Source organism: Cyphomyrmex costatus, unplaced genomic scaffold, assembly GCF_001594065.2.
Source record: "Cyphomyrmex costatus isolate MS0001 unplaced genomic scaffold, Ccosl1.0 scaffold398, whole genome shotgun sequence".
NCBI lineage: Eukaryota > Metazoa > Arthropoda > Insecta > Hymenoptera > Formicidae > Cyphomyrmex > Cyphomyrmex costatus.
In genome coordinates, this window is record NW_017278185.1 from 451447 (window position 1) to 470029 (window position 18583).

General features: G+C 30.2%; 2 protein-coding genes across 2 annotated transcripts; both read left to right on the top strand.

The window, feature by feature from the left end:
• The first annotated feature begins 409 nt into the window (after positions 1-409).
• On the top strand, positions 410-9820 carry LOC108776971 (arylsulfatase B). Its single transcript, XM_018543740.1, has 8 exons — positions 410-532; positions 4496-4655; positions 5128-5354; positions 7212-7455; positions 7623-7780; positions 8144-8435; positions 8779-9122; positions 9205-9820. The coding sequence occupies exons 1-8, from the start codon at positions 410-412 to the stop codon at positions 9436-9438; spliced, it is 1782 nt and encodes a 593-aa protein (XP_018399242.1). The 3' UTR covers positions 9439-9820.
• A 2699-nt stretch (positions 9821-12519) lies between these two features.
• On the top strand, positions 12520-17732 carry LOC108776942 (arylsulfatase B). Its single transcript, XM_018543696.1, has 8 exons — positions 12520-12639; positions 13446-13605; positions 13889-14115; positions 14725-14986; positions 15304-15461; positions 15698-15986; positions 16185-16465; positions 17472-17732. Exons 1-8 carry the CDS (start codon positions 12520-12522, stop codon positions 17730-17732), a joined length of 1758 nt encoding a protein of 585 aa, XP_018399198.1.
• The last annotated feature ends 851 nt before the right edge of the window (positions 17733-18583 follow it).

Sequence of the window (18583 nt, forward strand, 5' to 3'; positions counted from 1 at the left end):
ATCCTACGTGAACGTAAGTAGTTGTGAAAAGGAATTAGATAAGTAGGGAAAATAGGTTGTAAGACGAGAAGCAACCCAGTTTAAGACACGTTATCTTTGTCATTGTCGTGATCATTAGTATACATGTTCCCTTATTCCCGTTTCTCTTGATCCATTCATGACGCTCTTTCGTGGGTGGGATATATAAACGTTGTTTGTCTCATCTTCTTGCTCCTATCTCGCAAGAGCTCGTCGGTGCATTTATATGTGGTGTAAATGATGTATCTTCCTTTTGTTTACGCGAGTATCGCTGCCGAGTGACGCGAGGTGTGAAAAATAAGTCGCGCGTAGACGAAGAGTGAAGTTTATTTCTCTTTTTTTTCTGGAAATTCTGTATATTTAAAAACAGTTTCAAAAAATCGTCGTGAAGATGGTGCATTTAATGACACAATTACGGATTAATATTTATCAGGTTTTTTGTCTTATTCTGTTTGGAACTGCATATGGTTACGAACCAGCACCGAATATAATCGTCTTCATGGCCGATGATTTGGTAAAATATATTGATAAAAATGAAAGTTGATACAATTGCGTCATAAAACATAAAAATAAATAAAGTATATTACATTTTTTTAAATATGTAAATTTTCTCTTTTTATTTTTTTCCGTTCATTAATTGTTTCATCTTATAAGAAGTGAGGATTAAAATTTAATTAAAGAAATAAAAAGAATTAATAACTAAGAAAATAAAGGACTCTCAATATTAAAAAACAATTGTGTAATATTAAAGGCGATAAGAGTCAAAAAAGTAATAAAACATTCAAAAACTAAATTATAATAAATATTAATAAACACTAAATAATTTAATAAAACAGAAAATATACATTATATATATGTTTTGGCTTTAAGTTTAAGACCTCTTCAAATATAATATAATATAAAAAAGTGTACGCAATGAAAATACTAATAATAATCGTAAAATACAATGAGAGATGCAAATAATTTTGTTGAATTTGTAATGTTTGATAAATATTGAATTTCCTCTGTTTTCTTTGCTACAAATATTCGTTAAACGTTAAAAATTCAACGAAATTATTTGTGTCTCATTGTATCTTGCGATTATTATTAATATTTTCATTGCGTATACTTTTTTTGTATTATATCTAAAGAGGGTTTAAACGTAAAGCCGAAACATGTAATATGTGTGTGTGTATATTTTCTGTTCTATTAAATTATTTAGTATTTATTAATGTTTATTATAATTTAGAGATAAAAAGAGAAATTAGAAATATTTTACTCTTTAAAAAAATTCAAGTATTTTATAAATATATACTTTACAAATATATTTTATAGTTATAGAGTTTATAATTTTATAATGTTAATATACAATAGAAATACATATAAGAAAAAACAGAGGAGGGGGGGGGACTAGAAAAAATCTTAAAAAGTTCACGAAAATCATAATCTTCATGAAATTCTGTAATTCTTAAGAATATATTTATGATATATTTAAAAATAATACCAAAAATATAAAAATTTTATAAATTGTTTTATTATTACGCCATGAATATTTGTGTAAAATTTGAGCATATATAATCTCTCTTATTGATTTAACAGTCATTACTTAATTCGTTTGTTTATCTTGATTTTTATATAAAAGCATTTTATAATGCTTATTTACAAATTTGATGAGAAAGTAACATTAAGAATTAAATCAAATTTTGTGTGTACATATATTAATAAGAATATCTTATACATTATATGCACATAACAATTTGCATAAACATCATTTACCCGCGCTTGCTTTACATACACAATTCGGCACGATTAATTTACGCAAAAGTATTCCAGATTAAAATTATCCTTAATTAAGTTAATTATTGTAGCTTAAGTATTATCTACGCCTCCGCAATCAACAGTACGCATGTCGTGAATTGTGACTCATTCGGACTACACGACGGAATGCTAATTCCTACACACGTCAATTACAATTTAATTCGATCACGTAATTTTTATATGCTAGGCTTCCGGTACGAAAGAAGTTTTGAATATACATGTCCCAGTAACCATCAATTTAGTAACATAACTTAATTAATTATAACTTGCCATTCATATAATAATTGTTACATTACGTACAACATGTGTCACATTACGGTTATAGTTACGTGTTAAGTAAGAAATTATAACTATGTTATAACTATATCAAAACTATATGTTACTGCTAATTTGTATTTGCTTCACTAAAAGAAAAGATTGACTAAATATATGGCACAGTATTTTTAATTAGCTGCTACAGCCAGATTAAAAATGTTAATCTATATGCCATCTTTTATGATCTAACAAAGAAAGTGCTAATTAAAGTGGTAATTGTGAATTGATACAAAATACATATTTCGTTGGAATAGTCTCGCCGAGTAAAGTTCAACTGTGCAATATTTCGCTTGAATGGCGTCTCTAAAGGGCGTTATGTACAATAGAAGTTATACAAAGTCTACCTAATGATAATAAGAATTTGACTTTCGATTTGAGTTTCTAGGATTAAATTTAAATTTATAAACCAAGCACCCCAAACGTGAGAAGCAAGGGTATTCCTCCCACACACGTGTGTACGAATACGTACAAAGCGCGTACATATAGACGTTTTTTCGTTTATATCTGAAAAATGGTTTTTCGGAAAGTGATTTAAATACACACCGTTGTTTTCAGTAAAAAATACTCTTTAATTTTCGTCACATAAAAGTGTAAAAATTTTTGAAAATAAGGGCGGGGGTGGGAGTACACAATAAATAAATAATTTAAAAAATCTTTTTTTATCATAGTTCTAAAGTACTCCTAAAACCATTCAATTTTTATTCTAGAAATTTTTTTGTATCTCTTATAGTTTCGATGATATTCGCTTCGAAAGAGAAAAACCGATTTTTTTTCAAGTGTTTCATCCCTTAAAAGTGAATTTGGGCCCGTATAAAAAAAATACCTGTCGCTTATTTTTATCTGGAGGACAACATTCTAAAAGCTCAAAAAAATCGGCGTATGACACTTGGGTAGCTTTACTTGTAAGTCTGCTTGTGACGTATTGCTTTCGTTGACTTGCGAAGGATCGCACGAGGAGTTTTACTTTTGTTACCTCCGGTAACGCGAAAATTTATTAAATTAAAGCTTAATTCAGATACGCAACAAGCGACAAGTAACAATAGCTTGCTGCTCGCAATGGTAAAAGTTAGTAATCATTTTGCTTTCAGTGTGCAAATTTGTCTGGATTGTGATCTAAAATTTGTTTAATATATGAATTTAGTCCAGTTTTAGTCCATTGCATCCTAAAATGGACGAAAATGGTAACACTGGATATTTTTAAAACGTTTTTAAAATATCCATGGATCTAATATGGATGTTTTTAATATGTCCAAACGTCCAACATGTACGTTTTAAACATTACTGTGCTGTCTGGGATCATACGTGGAGTTTAAAAGGTTAAAGAAGAATATAAACTTTTTTTTTTAAAAACCCATTTGCCAGATTTGTAATCAAAATGCTACATGCATCAAATGTTTATATGATTTCTGCTGCAGTAAATCTCTGTTATGATTGTTTTTTCGAACATTACCATTAGTCTTTTTGCTTTTCCTTGTCTTTTCTTATTTTGGTTTCTGAAATGAAACGAAAACTTTTATGTTTTATTAACCAGTTCACTGAAATTTTTTTTCCAAAACTAGGATTTTATACTCCGTATTTTCTATTTTTTATTTGTTTTCAATTTTTTTTACTTTATATTTTTTTGTTCTTAATTTTTTATTTTTAATATGTTTTTTAGGTGCTATGTTGGATCCGTTATTTTAAACTTAAAAACTTCGACTCTGGATTCATTACTAGCGATAAAAAGACCCTTATAGATAAAAGTTCCATGTAAAATATGAAATTATTCGCTCTCATTTTATGGAAAAAAAAATTGGTTAATAAAACATAAATCGCGATTTTCGTTTTATTTCAGAAACTAAAATAAGAGCAAAGAGAAGAGAAGGAAAAGCAAAAGGACTAATGGTAATGATAACGTTCGAAAAAACAATCGTAACAAAGAAATCTACTGAAGAAATCATATGAACATTTGATTCATGTAGCATTTTGGTTATAAATCTGGCAAATAGGTTCTTCAAAAAAAAAGTTTACTCCACGTATGACCCTAGAAACTCAACCCAAAGTAAAATTCTTATTATCATTAGGTAGACTTTGTATAACTTCTATGCATATAACGCGCCTCAGAGCCGCCATTTTCAAGCGAAATATTGCACAGTTGAATTCTACTCGGCGAGACCTTTTCAATGATATATTTTGTATTAATTCGCAATTATCATTTTGGGCACTTTCCTTGTAAGTTGCTGCAGCAGCCAGTTTTTTTTTTCCTATATATGATTCATTTTTTAATAATTATCAAATTATTAACATCTTGTATTAATTATAAATTAATTTTTATTATATATTTATTATATGCATGCTAACTGGAAATAAAACTCTAAATTTTTAGGGATGGAATGACGTTGGTTTCCACGGCTCGAATCAGATACCAACTCCAAACATAGACGCTCTGGCATATAATGGAATAATATTAAATAGGCATTACGTCTTACCGTCCAGCACACCTTCTAGAACGGCGTTTTTTACCGGAAAGTATCCGATACGTATGGGTATGTATTATTCATCGCTTTAAAGCGATAAACTTCATTTACTTGGTACAAAGTTTGTGCGCAAGGAAAAAATTTCATTGTCAGCTTTTTCCTCTTCTTTTTTTTCTACCGAAAAGGTCAGCCTCCATTAGTTTTTTTTATCATTTCGCAATTTTACGACATGTATAAATTGTCTGCATTCAAGCAATAAAAAGACTCATGTGAAGGTCGCGATAATTTAACGACATATAATAATGCTAACAATAAAATTTGACTTCGTTTTTGTTACGCTGAAAGAAAAGATTATCTGCTGCAATAATTTTTAATAGATAGTATAATGAAAAGAAGCTAAAATAATTTTGAAGATTTATATGAAAATTGTAGCACTGGCAGCGAATCTTTTTTTTCCAAATTTCATTAAATTAATGCAGTCGCGTGAATTAATGCAGCATTCGAGCAACTCGTATGCAGCAATTTATGTTGTCCGATACAGGTATGCAAGGAGAAAGTATACAGGGTGGCGAACCCATAGGACTACCCCTCACCGTGAGGCTCTTGCCGGAACGTCTACGGGGATTGGGATACACGACAAAGTTGATCGGGAAGTGGCACTTGGGATACCACACACCTCAGCACACTCCCTTGCACCGTGGCTTCGATTCCTTTCTTGGCTTTTATAACAGTCACATTTCGTATTATGACTATAAATACTCATATCAGGTATATTATATATATTCTGATCGAGTCAATTATTTAATAATTTGATAAATTATTCAAATAAATATAAAATTCTTTTGTATTTTATTAATGATTTAGTCTTACGTGAAAAATGTAATAAAAATTATTTAGATTTGTACAAAGACAAGAAAAAAATTGTACGAATATTTTAGAAACTAAACTGATTAACACTTACTTTTAAAAAATTTTTTAATTTTATTACAGATTAATTTAGATTTATAATTAGTTTATAATTTCAATGATTTCCTCTACTTTTTGTTTTATAGAGTTAATGAGTTTGTGTGGATGACTTATTCTAAAAAACTCTCATATAATAATTCTTTCTTTTATTCATTTTTTAATCAATTGTATACATGTAAAACAATAAATAATTATAAATAATTAATTTTAATTATTATTTATTGTAAATATAATAATTTTTATTACGTTTTCTATGTGTGACACTCATATATTATTTATACATTTTAAATACATATAAATGTATGTAAGGTACCTGAGCCGAATAAGGCCTATCTAATTTATTTTATTTTTTTTTTATTTTATTTATAGGGATATTAAAATAAACTTTGTAAAAATAAAATCTTTATTCTAATAACTAATAAAAAATGTATACATTTTTCATGATAAAGATTTTTAAATAAGCAAAAAATTTGTTTTAAAAAAATTTTATTTTGGGCTTTATTACATGAATATGTATTTAATAAAGCCCGAATAACAAATCAATGAAAAAGAAACGTTATTTAAAAAAAAAAACGTTTTTTTGAAATAACAAATAATCTTTGGTAATCGTCTTTGACATTTATAGGTAACTTTAACTCAATAAATTTTAATTTGAAGATATTAACAGCATTGAAAATCTGTATCTTGTGATGTAAGTCCCATACATAACTCGTGATACCATTTACCTAGTGAGAAAGCTAATATCAAATCGATATCGATATCATCAAAACACATCGACGCGGTGCATGCATACAAGCATCAGTTTATCCTTGTTTCTATCAAATGTCATACAAGGAAAAGAGATGGGCCTTATTTGATGAGTGTGTTGTTCCTAAACAATATATTTATTCTAAAAAATTGATATATATATTTATTATTTTTACTGATTAGAGAGTTGAATAATATTATAGTATGTTATAATAAATTACAAAATAACGTGTATTTAATAAACTTTTTCAAATATTATCAATTTATTGCAGCGGATTTTTATAAAAACGACACAAAACATCCGTCTCGTCACTAAGTTCATATTATACTAAGAAACCGAATTGTTGCCGGTTCTATTTTTCTAGACATCTTCTTATCGGCTCTATGACATATTTTTTAAGCATATAATTTAGACATAAAGTGCATTTATAAGCGGTAATTTTAAAAGTGGGCCTTATTTTGTACTGGGCTTTATTCGGCTCAGGTACCTTATATAACGTAATAATGTGTAAGAAAAATTTTATCTAGACAGATATTCATACAAATTTGTTTCTTAATTTATTTTTTCCCGATAAACAAGCTGATATTATTTTGCGTCATTTTGACGCAAAAATGACTAAAGAAGTTAGCTTATTTGCTGGATTGTTATTACCTACATTTCATTATTCGATCTCCTCCTTCTCAGTCCTTAGCCTGTCAAAGCATGGACATCTCAAAAACTAACTCTGTTGACTTGATTCTGCTAGCCCTATCGATTATCCATCGCCATATTAATTATCTCATGAAAGGTTTTGCCCACTAAAGTCCGCAGCTGCAGATCCACCCACTGAGACGGGGATCTCCCTGTTGGTTTCTTTCCATTAACTTACTCGATATATAATACTCAATACTTTTTTTCCATGCGTATATCAGAATATGAGCGGGTACGATATGCATCGTGGCGATGCTCCGGCTTATGGCTTAACCGACAAATACGTGACGGATCTTTTCACCGATGAGGCGGTCAGGATCATTCAGAATCACGATCCGCCTCGACCGCTCTATCTGCAAATATCGCACCTTGCTGTTCACGCGCCTCTCGAGAATCCGCAAGATTATGACCACTACGATAAACGATTTACGCACATCTTGGAACAAAATCGCCGCAAATATGCAAGTGTGTAAGATTATGTCAACGGCAAATGCTGATAATTAATTGTTTTACATTGATCAATAACAACAGCAGTTTCAATCAAATAATTATAAAATAATTATAAAATAAATATGAAATATATAATTTAATTCAATCGAGCATCTTCGTTATCTTGTCATTAATTTCCTTAGAGATGGTATCGAAATTAGATGATTCCGTTGGACTCATCGTCAATACTTTGGGCAGTCGAGGAATGCTGAGAAATTCGTTGATCCTCTTCCTCACCGACAACGGCGCGGCACCCGTTGGTAAATTTCGCAATTACGGCTCTAATTATCCTTTGCGAGGTGTAAGTATTTTTAATCATATAACCGACATTGATATTAAATTAGTGATTTAAATTTGATGATGCATTCTTAAATAATTAATTTTCGACGGGCGTGAGAGATAGAAAAAAATATATAAAAATACATTATATTAGTCCTAAAATTATATATACGTACATTATTCATATAGCACAAAAATGTTTATTATTATTATTATATGTATATTGTTGATAATTATTATATATATTATTGATGTATTATAAATATAAAAAAATACGTTTTACCTAAATTTATTTGAAAATTTCCCGGAGATACGCACGAGCTGAACCGCTTTGATGTTTTAAGAAGTACAGCGGTATATATAAGAGCGTGATTTATGACGGCAGATGAAATACACCCTCTACGAGGGTGGAGTAAGAGGAGTTGCTGTACTATGGTCACCAAGATTGCGTAAAGCAGCACGTGTGTGCAGCAACTTGATACACGTAACCGACTGGCTGCCAACCCTCTATGCCGCCGCTGATGGCGATCTGAGGGATTTGGGGGAGATCGACGGGGTAAATCAGTGGCGTATGTTGAGCGACGGCTATCCCACAGCCAGGGACAAGCTGCTGCTGAACATCGACGAGATTTCCAAGACGGAGGGTGCTATATACAAGCAGTACAAACTTCTTCGAGGTACTTTGTTATCATTTGATCGAGCGATATAACGCAATACAATTTACACGTGACAATGAGAAGGAATTTCTCATTTTTTCGTTTTCATGAAAGATTTCCGTATGAAAAAGTCTTTCAGTTAAAGTTTCAAAAGTTCATAAAATATTTTGTCAATCATAGAATCATCATGCAAAAAAAATATTTAATAAATATTAACATTTAAGGTATTAAAATGGATGTGGGATGCTCGGAATATCCATTAAAATTTTATTTTTATAGTAATTTTTAATTATATAAATACTTTTCAGTACTCAACTTGTTTCTGTTGGCTTTTCGTTAATGCTTACGAAAAATTCCATCTTAGGATCGATCGAGAACGGTTACTACGATGGACATCATCGGCACGATTTCGAAAGAAGTTATGTATCTCTATTTTTGAGCAACAGTTCGAGAAAAAATCTACAGGATGATATGCCACCCTACAGCGAGACCATTCTGTCGAGCACGGTGTCACAGAGCATCACCTATCATCTGGGTGGTCCGGTTACTCAACCCAGCACAATGATTCAGTTACGCAACGAAGCTACAGTCTCCTGTCGATTCAACATCAGTAATTATAATTTTGTCACTTGCAACGTTACCGAGTGCCTGTTCGATATCGAGAACGATCCTTGCGAAACGAAGAATATCGCCGAACAATATCCGAGGGTGAGAAAATATCAAATCTGATCTTACTTAGTGTTATTATAATTAAATTAAGGAAGGGCATCAGTTTCTTTTCTTCTCATAGATCGCCCGGGAACTGGATCAGATTCTGGAGCAATATGCGCGCAACGTCGCGATGCAGATCAAGCCGTCAGTAGACTGGCTCGCCGATCCAAGAAGAACGAATAATACATGGGAGCCGTGGATACCATCGGGTGATATATTTCTGTACAACGCAGCTGCTCAGTTGGCCGGGTTGGCGTACTATCTTCACATCGGGATCATCCTTGTAGCAGTCATGTGCAAAACTTTTGTTTGAACGATTTGAAATGCAGACGTGCTCGTAAAGAAATTCCGTCGGTCCAGTTAAACTACTCGCTGTCACGTGGAGTCAATTTCAAAGTTGTATCGAGATCAAAAGAAGCATTTCTGCGTCTACGTTTTTCTTTCGCGCGTTTCTTTAGAAAGAATTACGCAGTGTAAAATATGCAAAGTTATTGTACAACGCGACAAAGCACACACATGCGACAAGTTTATTTTTACGTACATAAATCGCGCATAAAATTTTAAACGTGCACTATGTTCAAATCAGCATTTTCTTTGTTCGGCAAATTAACACTTATTTTATGTGTGCTATTGCATTGCATTACAATAGTTTTAGCTCTTTGATGTCACGTGGACAAGAAAAAAACGATGCCCAAAATGACACTTCACGATAAGATAAGATCAAAGGTCTGTTTTTTAATTCTACATTAGACTGTATTAGAATTTTCTCTTTCGCTTTCGCTAAATGTTAAACGTACATCTATCTCATTTTAAGTTTCAAAACTTTATACTATTTTAGTCACAGAAAACACTTAATATGAAATCTGATTGTAAAGTTTAATTAATGGTATTTTACTATCCAAGAAATATACTAAGTCAAGGAAAAAAGTCTGAATGACTTTATTTTGACGTCATAAAAATCTAAACAATTTTTTATTACAAAATTTGACTGTTCATTAAAACAGAATTAAAATAAAAGCATTTTGATTTTTTGTTGACTTTTATGTATTTTTCTTAGGTTAAATATTAGATTTATTGAATTTTACACGTCACTTTGACATCATTATGACATTGTTACTTCGATTGGTGATATGGCTTATTCTAATTGGGTTAGCGATATCGCTTATACCACTTGGGCTGGAGATATAGCTTATTCTACGGTATTTTTATTTGGAAATGAATGGAGAGAAAGAGTGCGTTCCAATATATTCACTGCCAGTGCTGAAACTATACAGTATACGTTACGGGCGCTATAGATTTTCAGTACTGGCAGTGAATATCGGAATGCATCTAAAATTACATATTGAAAGGAAATCTTATTTTAAATAATCTGTCTGACGGAAAAAATTTTTACGAAAAAGTATAGAAAAACTATAGAAATTGAGACAAGATATTAGAAATTCTTAGTTTTTCGCAGATATTTGTAATGGGACGGAGAGTGAGGTTGGTTTGTCCTAGAAATTCTTAATTTTTCGTAAAAATTTCGTACACAATTTCAAAAAGTTTTACTAGTTATTCTACAATATTTTTATTTAATCTTAATACGTGACTCTACCGAGGATCGACGGTCACTTAGACTGATCTAAACTTGATGATTACAATATATCTATCTTAATTAATGCGCATTCAAAACTGTTTCTTTTTGTGGAATATCTTTCTTTGCAATTAAATGCGTGAAATAGTGAGTATTTTTAAAATTACTAATTCTGAAACTATATATATATGTATGTCTGTTATAACATAATGAAATACGTTTCTTTCGCTAATTAATGGGTTAATTTTTTACGTAGAATTGTAAAGCTCGTAAGGTTTAAATCAGACTATGCATTGAAGATTGAGATTGAAGATTGAAATTTGATCAATGAGGACAAAGGAAGTTTAGCTTCTATTGTTTTGATTGGTCAAATTTCAATCTTTTAATCTTCAATCTCAATCTTCAATGCGTAGTCTGATTCCGGTCTAACATGTTCTCACAAGATTTATTGTAAAAACTGACAAGTACTTATAACTTTATGGAATATTGTTATAGACAGCTTTTTGCTAGCCGTAATAAGATTACAAGAAATTGTATAGATATCTATTATATATATGAATTATCATACGTATACGCAAAGAATTAGAATATCAATCATAAATTCTTATAAATCTTAGGAGAACAAGTTAAGAATCTTACAATTTTGCTTAGAATTGACTGATGAGTTTTTTATTGCTTTTGTGCTAGAATCATGTAATTAAATAGTAAGGGCAAGTTACTATTTAATTAAATTCGAGTATCTTTTCAATTAATACTTTATTACTATGAATAATTATATTACGTATGTTTTTTTTGTAATGAAATAACAATTAATTTATAATTAACCACACTAATTGTATCTACGAGTACATTGTACATGAGAGAGGAAATATATAAAAATTTTGAAATAAATTTACAATAATATTCGGATATTTGTAATGTATTCTAAAGCATTTTTAAATATAATAATATATATACATATATGTATATGTGTATATTAAATGAAAAAATATTGTATTTACAAATAATGTATGGATCTAGGTCGCGGTAGTAGGCTAGTTAAGCCCACCTGCATTTACCTACTACTACTACTACTACTACAAATAATGTACCTATATTACTAATTTCTTCGGATTGATAATTGCGCAATTTGTTTCTTGTAATATTTAAAACAGTAAACTAACGTTTTATATATTAACAAAAGTTATAATAACAAGATAAAAACTGCAACTTTATTTTACAGCTTATATATATACATATATGTATATATATTTATTACGTACATATATAAGAACATATTGCGATAAAAAGATCGTATTAATCGTATAAAAACTATCGCTCCGTATATCTATAAATTTAACAATATGTATGCTGCACTTTCAAGTCTAATACGAACAATCGTTCGACGCAACGGTTCGACTGTCGCACGTGTGTTTACTATACGAATTTACGATAAGAAATACCTAAACATTGAACAATTAAATGATATAATAACATTTTTAACACAGTTCTCTTAATCTCCTAAATCTTTTTATTACAGTTATAATAGTTTGGCTAAAGGATAAGCAATAATGTCGAGATAAGTGAATTAGTCACTTTATATACTGAGCGTTCTAAACGTTTAGACATGATAATGAAATCGACATCGAATTGATGTCAATTTGACGTCGAAATCGTCAATTCAATGTCGAATTGACATCGATTCGACATCGATTCTATTGTCATTTCTCACTGGGACATTAACGTTTCAAAATATAAACAGTGGTATCAACGATTCCACGTGATAGTGTGTGAAATTGTAACTTTGATAATACCAAATTAATAGAAAAATTAGTGAAAACGATGAATTTGAACAAGTTATTTGTCTCCCTACTGACAATTTTAAGTGTGAGTCTTTATTTCGGTTCGACGTGGGCCTCCTTACGGCCACCCAACATTGTCGTTATCATCGCTGATGATCTTGTAAGAAATTATTATCCTCTGTGACTATAGGGTAACTGTTCCTATTAGTATGCCTTTAATCCACTTTGCTTATTGAAGTAATTATTAAATATTGTAGCTTTAATTTTATCTGCTAGGGTCAATATCGATTTTTTAACTATTTTTTCTCTTATATTATAATATATAATAATTTTCTTCTTTAATCTAACAAATATTAATACTTTATAATGTTTTTGATAAAAATAAAAGATGTTTTTGTTCTTATTATACATATAGTCATGTATAGGGTGTCCTCTCCAAGTGGCGATCCTATTAATATGCCCCCAATTTGTGTGTCTATCCGCATTTAATCCACTTTAACGTAAAACAGATAATAAATGTAAGCTAATTGTTTAAGTTAATTACACAAACCATTATTTCAATTATACACTTTTTTCAATGTTTAAGTACTCATATACAATGTTCTCAGCTCTACAGGACACACTAATAGGGACAAGCTTAAAATCTTGCAGTAGACGTATTACTGTAGTTTCATATAGATTCCTCGTATCTTTCGAAAAAATCTTTCGATTAAAACACTTTAATAGTTAAAAAATAAAATAGTATCTTTGGTATATTGTGTATACATTAATAATTTAATTTATAATAAAAAAAGTACTTTTTTTTATTTATTTGTGTTAGTTTTTTTTATGGTTTGTTTAAATAAAAAATAGAGACACAGTAACAGGGACAGCCAATCCTCTATTATGCATTTTATGTGCGTTAGGTTGTAGGCTTTACCTTAATGTTATGTAATACGTTTTTTAATATATATCTCGATAACTAAGGGATGGAACGACGTTAGCTTCCACGGTGCCAATGAGATTCCTACTCCAAACATAGACGCTCTTGCATACAACGGCGTGATTTTGAATCGACATTACGTAATGCCGGTGTGCACACCATCAAGAGTAGCTTTTCTCACCGGGCGACATCCAATACGGACAGGTAATTCATTAATTATTTGCAGATAAATTATATATCACACATTTTGTAGTGTTAAACGTCTTCCTATAATACAGTTTATACATTTTTTTTGCAATGTGTATAACATAGTTTCAGCTCAGAATAATTGTGTGTGTAAATTCTACGATTTTGATATAAATCTCTATCACCTTCATCGTCTTGTAATTATAATCTTAATATAGAGCTAGCCGTGGGCCGGCGTCCTATGCAGCAGGTGATCGAATTGGAATTTAATTGTGTGGAATATAATTTAATTACAATATAGGAATGCAGGGCTATCCGTTGAAAGGAGCCGAACCACGTGGTATACATTTAAACGACACTCTTCTACCTGAGTATCTTCGTAGACTCGGATACGCTACTCATCTCGTAGGGAAATGGCATGTTGGTTATCACACGAGAAATTATGGACCCACTCGTCGTGGTTTCGACACTTTCTTGGGATATTACAATGGCTATATTCAATACTACAATCATACATTAAATGAAAGCGTAAGTTTTGTATAATTAACTATTGCTAGAGAAAGACAGTAGCATTATAGAAAATTACAGTAAAAATATCGATGTGTCCTTTTTCGATGGTTGAACGTAATTGTTGTAAAATCACTTATTATAACAGATAATAAAAATCTAGCTGTCTATCAATTAGTAATAAACGACATTTTTACTGTTATAAACAAATATTCAAGTCGACACTAACTAAAAGTAATATAACATTACAATGTTATAATTTAACTTAACAGTAATATAACATGGTTATATTATTAAGTGCAACATTACAACATTGATGTTATATGTTACTTTTAATTGAAGTCGACTGTTTCTGTGCCTGTATTATAATTGTTATTTACAGTCTCAGCTACAAGTGTAAAGCAGTTTCAGAACTGACGTAATTTTCTATATAATATCTAACAAAAAATAAATTAGAAACAATTTCATTGAAAAGTAATGTCTGCTTTTATAAGAGATTTAATGTCTTTCTTTGACTTTTATTGTTACCCATACATTTTTGACGGAATAAATTGAGAGTGCTTTATACTTATAATTAAAGCTATACAACAATATTAACTAATACATTAACTAATATATAATATTTTGCAGAAACTGGTAGGCTATGATTTGCACCGTATTATAGGCGACAATCATACAGTTGAATATAGATATGATTACATGACTAATATTATAACCGAGGAGGCTGAAAGTATTATTTCATCGCATAATACTACGAAACCCATATATCTCCAACTAGCACATCTCGCCTCACATGCTAGCGATGCCGAAGAAGTCATGGAAGTATACGATTGGAAAGAAACGAATGCCACTTTCAATTACATCCAAGATTTGAACAGAAGGAAGTTCGCGAGTAAGTACAATTTTATATTTCTTATGCTTTTATTATAAGAGTGTCATTTTTGTTAACAAAATATGAATTTTATGAGAAATTAGAAGTTAAAATTTCGCGGTAACAAGTTTTTAATGCAAGAGCTAAATATTTTTCTCAGTATTATATGTGTATTCCGTTTCAAATTGATCAATAATTTTGACTTCGCAGACGTCTGTTATCTCCTCATTTTATATCATTTTAGTTTTAGCTACAATAAGAATGCTATAATTGTAACATTGCAATGTGTATTCGCATTTTTATTACGTAACATTATAATTTAACATTGTATATTTTAGGTGTCGTTGCAACATTAGATAAATCAATCGGTCGGGTAGTCGATGCATTGAATAGAAAAGATATGTTGAAGAACACGATCATAATTTTCATGTCTGATAATGGAGCGCAGACTGAAGGACTTTTAGAAAATTATGGATCCAATTATCCATTACGAGGGGTAAATGTATCAAAATAAATTACAATTCCATGTTTGGTTTTATTCGTGACTATCGCTAATTTATGATCGCTAATAGTATACAATAACATCGTCGTTAGGAACACTATATAAATTATAATTGTGTATAGAAATAGTTAAAATTGTGGCAGATTTTGAAATTGCATAAGAAATGTACAATTTTAAATAAATCGGTGTATTTATAGTTGAATTTAAAAAATGAAATAATGTGTATGCAGGTGAAATTTACCCTATTCGAAGGAGCTGTTCGAGGTGCGGCGTGCATTTACTCACCCTTAATTGAGCACTCGTCGAGAGTCTCAACTGAATTATTTCATATTACCGATTGGCTACCAACACTATACTCCGCAGCTGGCGGTAATTTGAGTAATTTGAACCAATTGGACGGTATTGATCAATGGTCTGCCATCAAGAAAAAGAAAACTAGCGATCGGAAATCCGTTGTTATAAATATCTGCGATTTTGACAACAGTGCGGCATTAATTGGACGTTATAAACTCGTTAAAGGTACGTATATCAGTAATTGTTTTTTATTATTATACTTAATGTTATTATAAATCTATTCTCTCTCTCTCTCTCTCTCTCTCTCTCTCTCTCTCTCTCTCTCTCTCTCCCCCTTTCTCTCAAGTCTTTATGATTTCATCAAAAATTCAGTTTAAGAACAAACAATTAATACAAAAATAAACTATGATCTTTTTGATACAGATAAGTCCGAATATCAGAAGCATTATACATATTATAACGGTAGCGACCCATCGTATCCCAAGTACAATGTAACAAATGTGCTAGAATCACCAGCTGCATCTGCTATAGCGAATGTTTCAACTAACGTTGTAATTGCGAGTAAAATAGAAGAACTCCGGAAAGAGGCCACGGTAGTTTGCAAGAATCTTACGAATTCCTCCAGTTGCGAGAACCGCGTTTGCTTGTTCGATATCTACAAAGATCCTTGCGAAGTTACAGATATATCTTCGAAGTATCCTGAGGTAAGAATTAAATTAAAATTGCAAAATAATAAATATTTAGGGAAAGAGAGAAAGTAGTGAGAACTGTTATTTATATCTTGCATTTAGTGATAGTGCGATTACAGTTAATGCTACACTACACAACACGTGACTATAAAACGCACATGCTGATTCAGATAAGTATCATTACATAATAATGTTATCGATGTGTTTGATATAGGTGAGAGGGAATTGCAAATATATATCTAAGGAAAAATTTAAATAAAATCAATAATTATATTTATCAATTATAGAAGTTTTTATTTAAAGGTGTACATTTATGCGCTTTGCTTTAAATTACAATAATTAATATTCACGTTATCAATGTATAAAACTATAATTTTAAAGAAAAACAAAATCCAATTTGCCATTGCCATAATAGCGGATAAGTTCAAATAATAATTAAGTGTTATTTTTTGTTTAAAATTGAAGTATTTATATTTATAATATATGAATGTATGGGTGCGATCCACTTAACGCTGCAAATGCTTCGTTGACCAATCAGAAGAAAGAATTTTACAAATTGACCAATCAAAGAATGCTTCAAAGCATTTGCAGTGTGAAGTGGATCGCACCCTATGTGTGGTTTGAAACTAAATAAGTAGAGTATATCTTTTGAATACAGATTTCTATATAATTGATAAATAATCGACTTTATTTTCCTTTAGATGTTCGCAGTTCGTCTACTCCTCTTTATATTATATTATATGTAAATATTCATTTTATAACAATATTTCAAACATTTGAAAATAATAATAGAGAAAATTAAATATGGAATAAGTTATAGAACGTTTACATCAAATTTTTGCGGATGTTTTATACTTACATTCAAGACTACATTATTGAATTATGGTGTAATATGCATCAACAATGACTTTACAATCGCTAGGAAAGAAAATAACTCGTACAAATAATTACATAATTGCTCTACCTGGAGATGAAAAATAGGAAATGCTGCCAATTTAAGAAAATATCGTTACGTTTGCAGATCGTACAGAGATTGAATGTGCTCATCGACTGCTATAAAAGACTGGGTTTCGTGAAAGAGATCAGTTTGGACCGTGATTCTGCTGGTTATCCGTCTAACTTTAACAATACTTGGATGCCCTGGTTGCCGGACAATTTTGAACCGAGCAATAAAATACAATTTACAATGAACGAAACTACGTGGAAGTATAATGACTTTACTTCGACCTTATCTGAGACTGTTTGCGATTCTGTTGAAGAATTCGACTCATACCAGTTTTGAGATAACGATGTATTCGTTAATTTCATTATCACAAATAGATAAATTTTTAAATCAATAAGAAACATATTTGTTACATTTTTAATCACCTTTTTAAACGAAAGATAGTGTTTTCTTTCTTTGTCTTCTGACATAATCCGAGTTTTTTCAATAATTCTTTGAAAAAAAGATAATTTTTGAGAAAAATGGCACATACGACAGAGATAATTTTATACATAATTTCAAATAGTCTTATCAGTTATAATCAATAATTTTTTATGTAACTTTCTATGTATCAATGTGTGAATTTCGAATTATCTCCTATGCTTTATTATATGTCTCTATTCAAGATTGAGTCATTTAAACTAATCTAAACTTGCCAGTTACTTATCTCAATTAATGCTCGTTTAAACCTGTTTGTCCTTCCTTCACAATTGCATGCGCGGAATAAAATTGTGAATTCAGCAAAACAATTGTAATTCTAGAAGGACATATGTATGTATACCTATCTATTAATATACCGAAATACGTCCTTTTCAATTTCTTTCGTTAAATTTTCGTTTGAGCCTTTTATTATTCAATTTATGTTAAGATTAAGCAATCTAATATAAAAGCAAATTATATTTTATGGTCTTCTTATTAATTCACACTGACCTACTTTATAATAATAATATATAAAAAATTAAATCAATCGCAGCATTAAAATGCAAAATTTGTATTATATAAATACCGGAAACTATTATTTTATTATAATATATTATTATTATTAGAATATAAAGATATCTTTTAGTATCTTTTTTTAAAATTATTATTTTATTATTACAAACCATTATATCATATATGTTTTGTAATTAAATAATAATTTATAATTAACT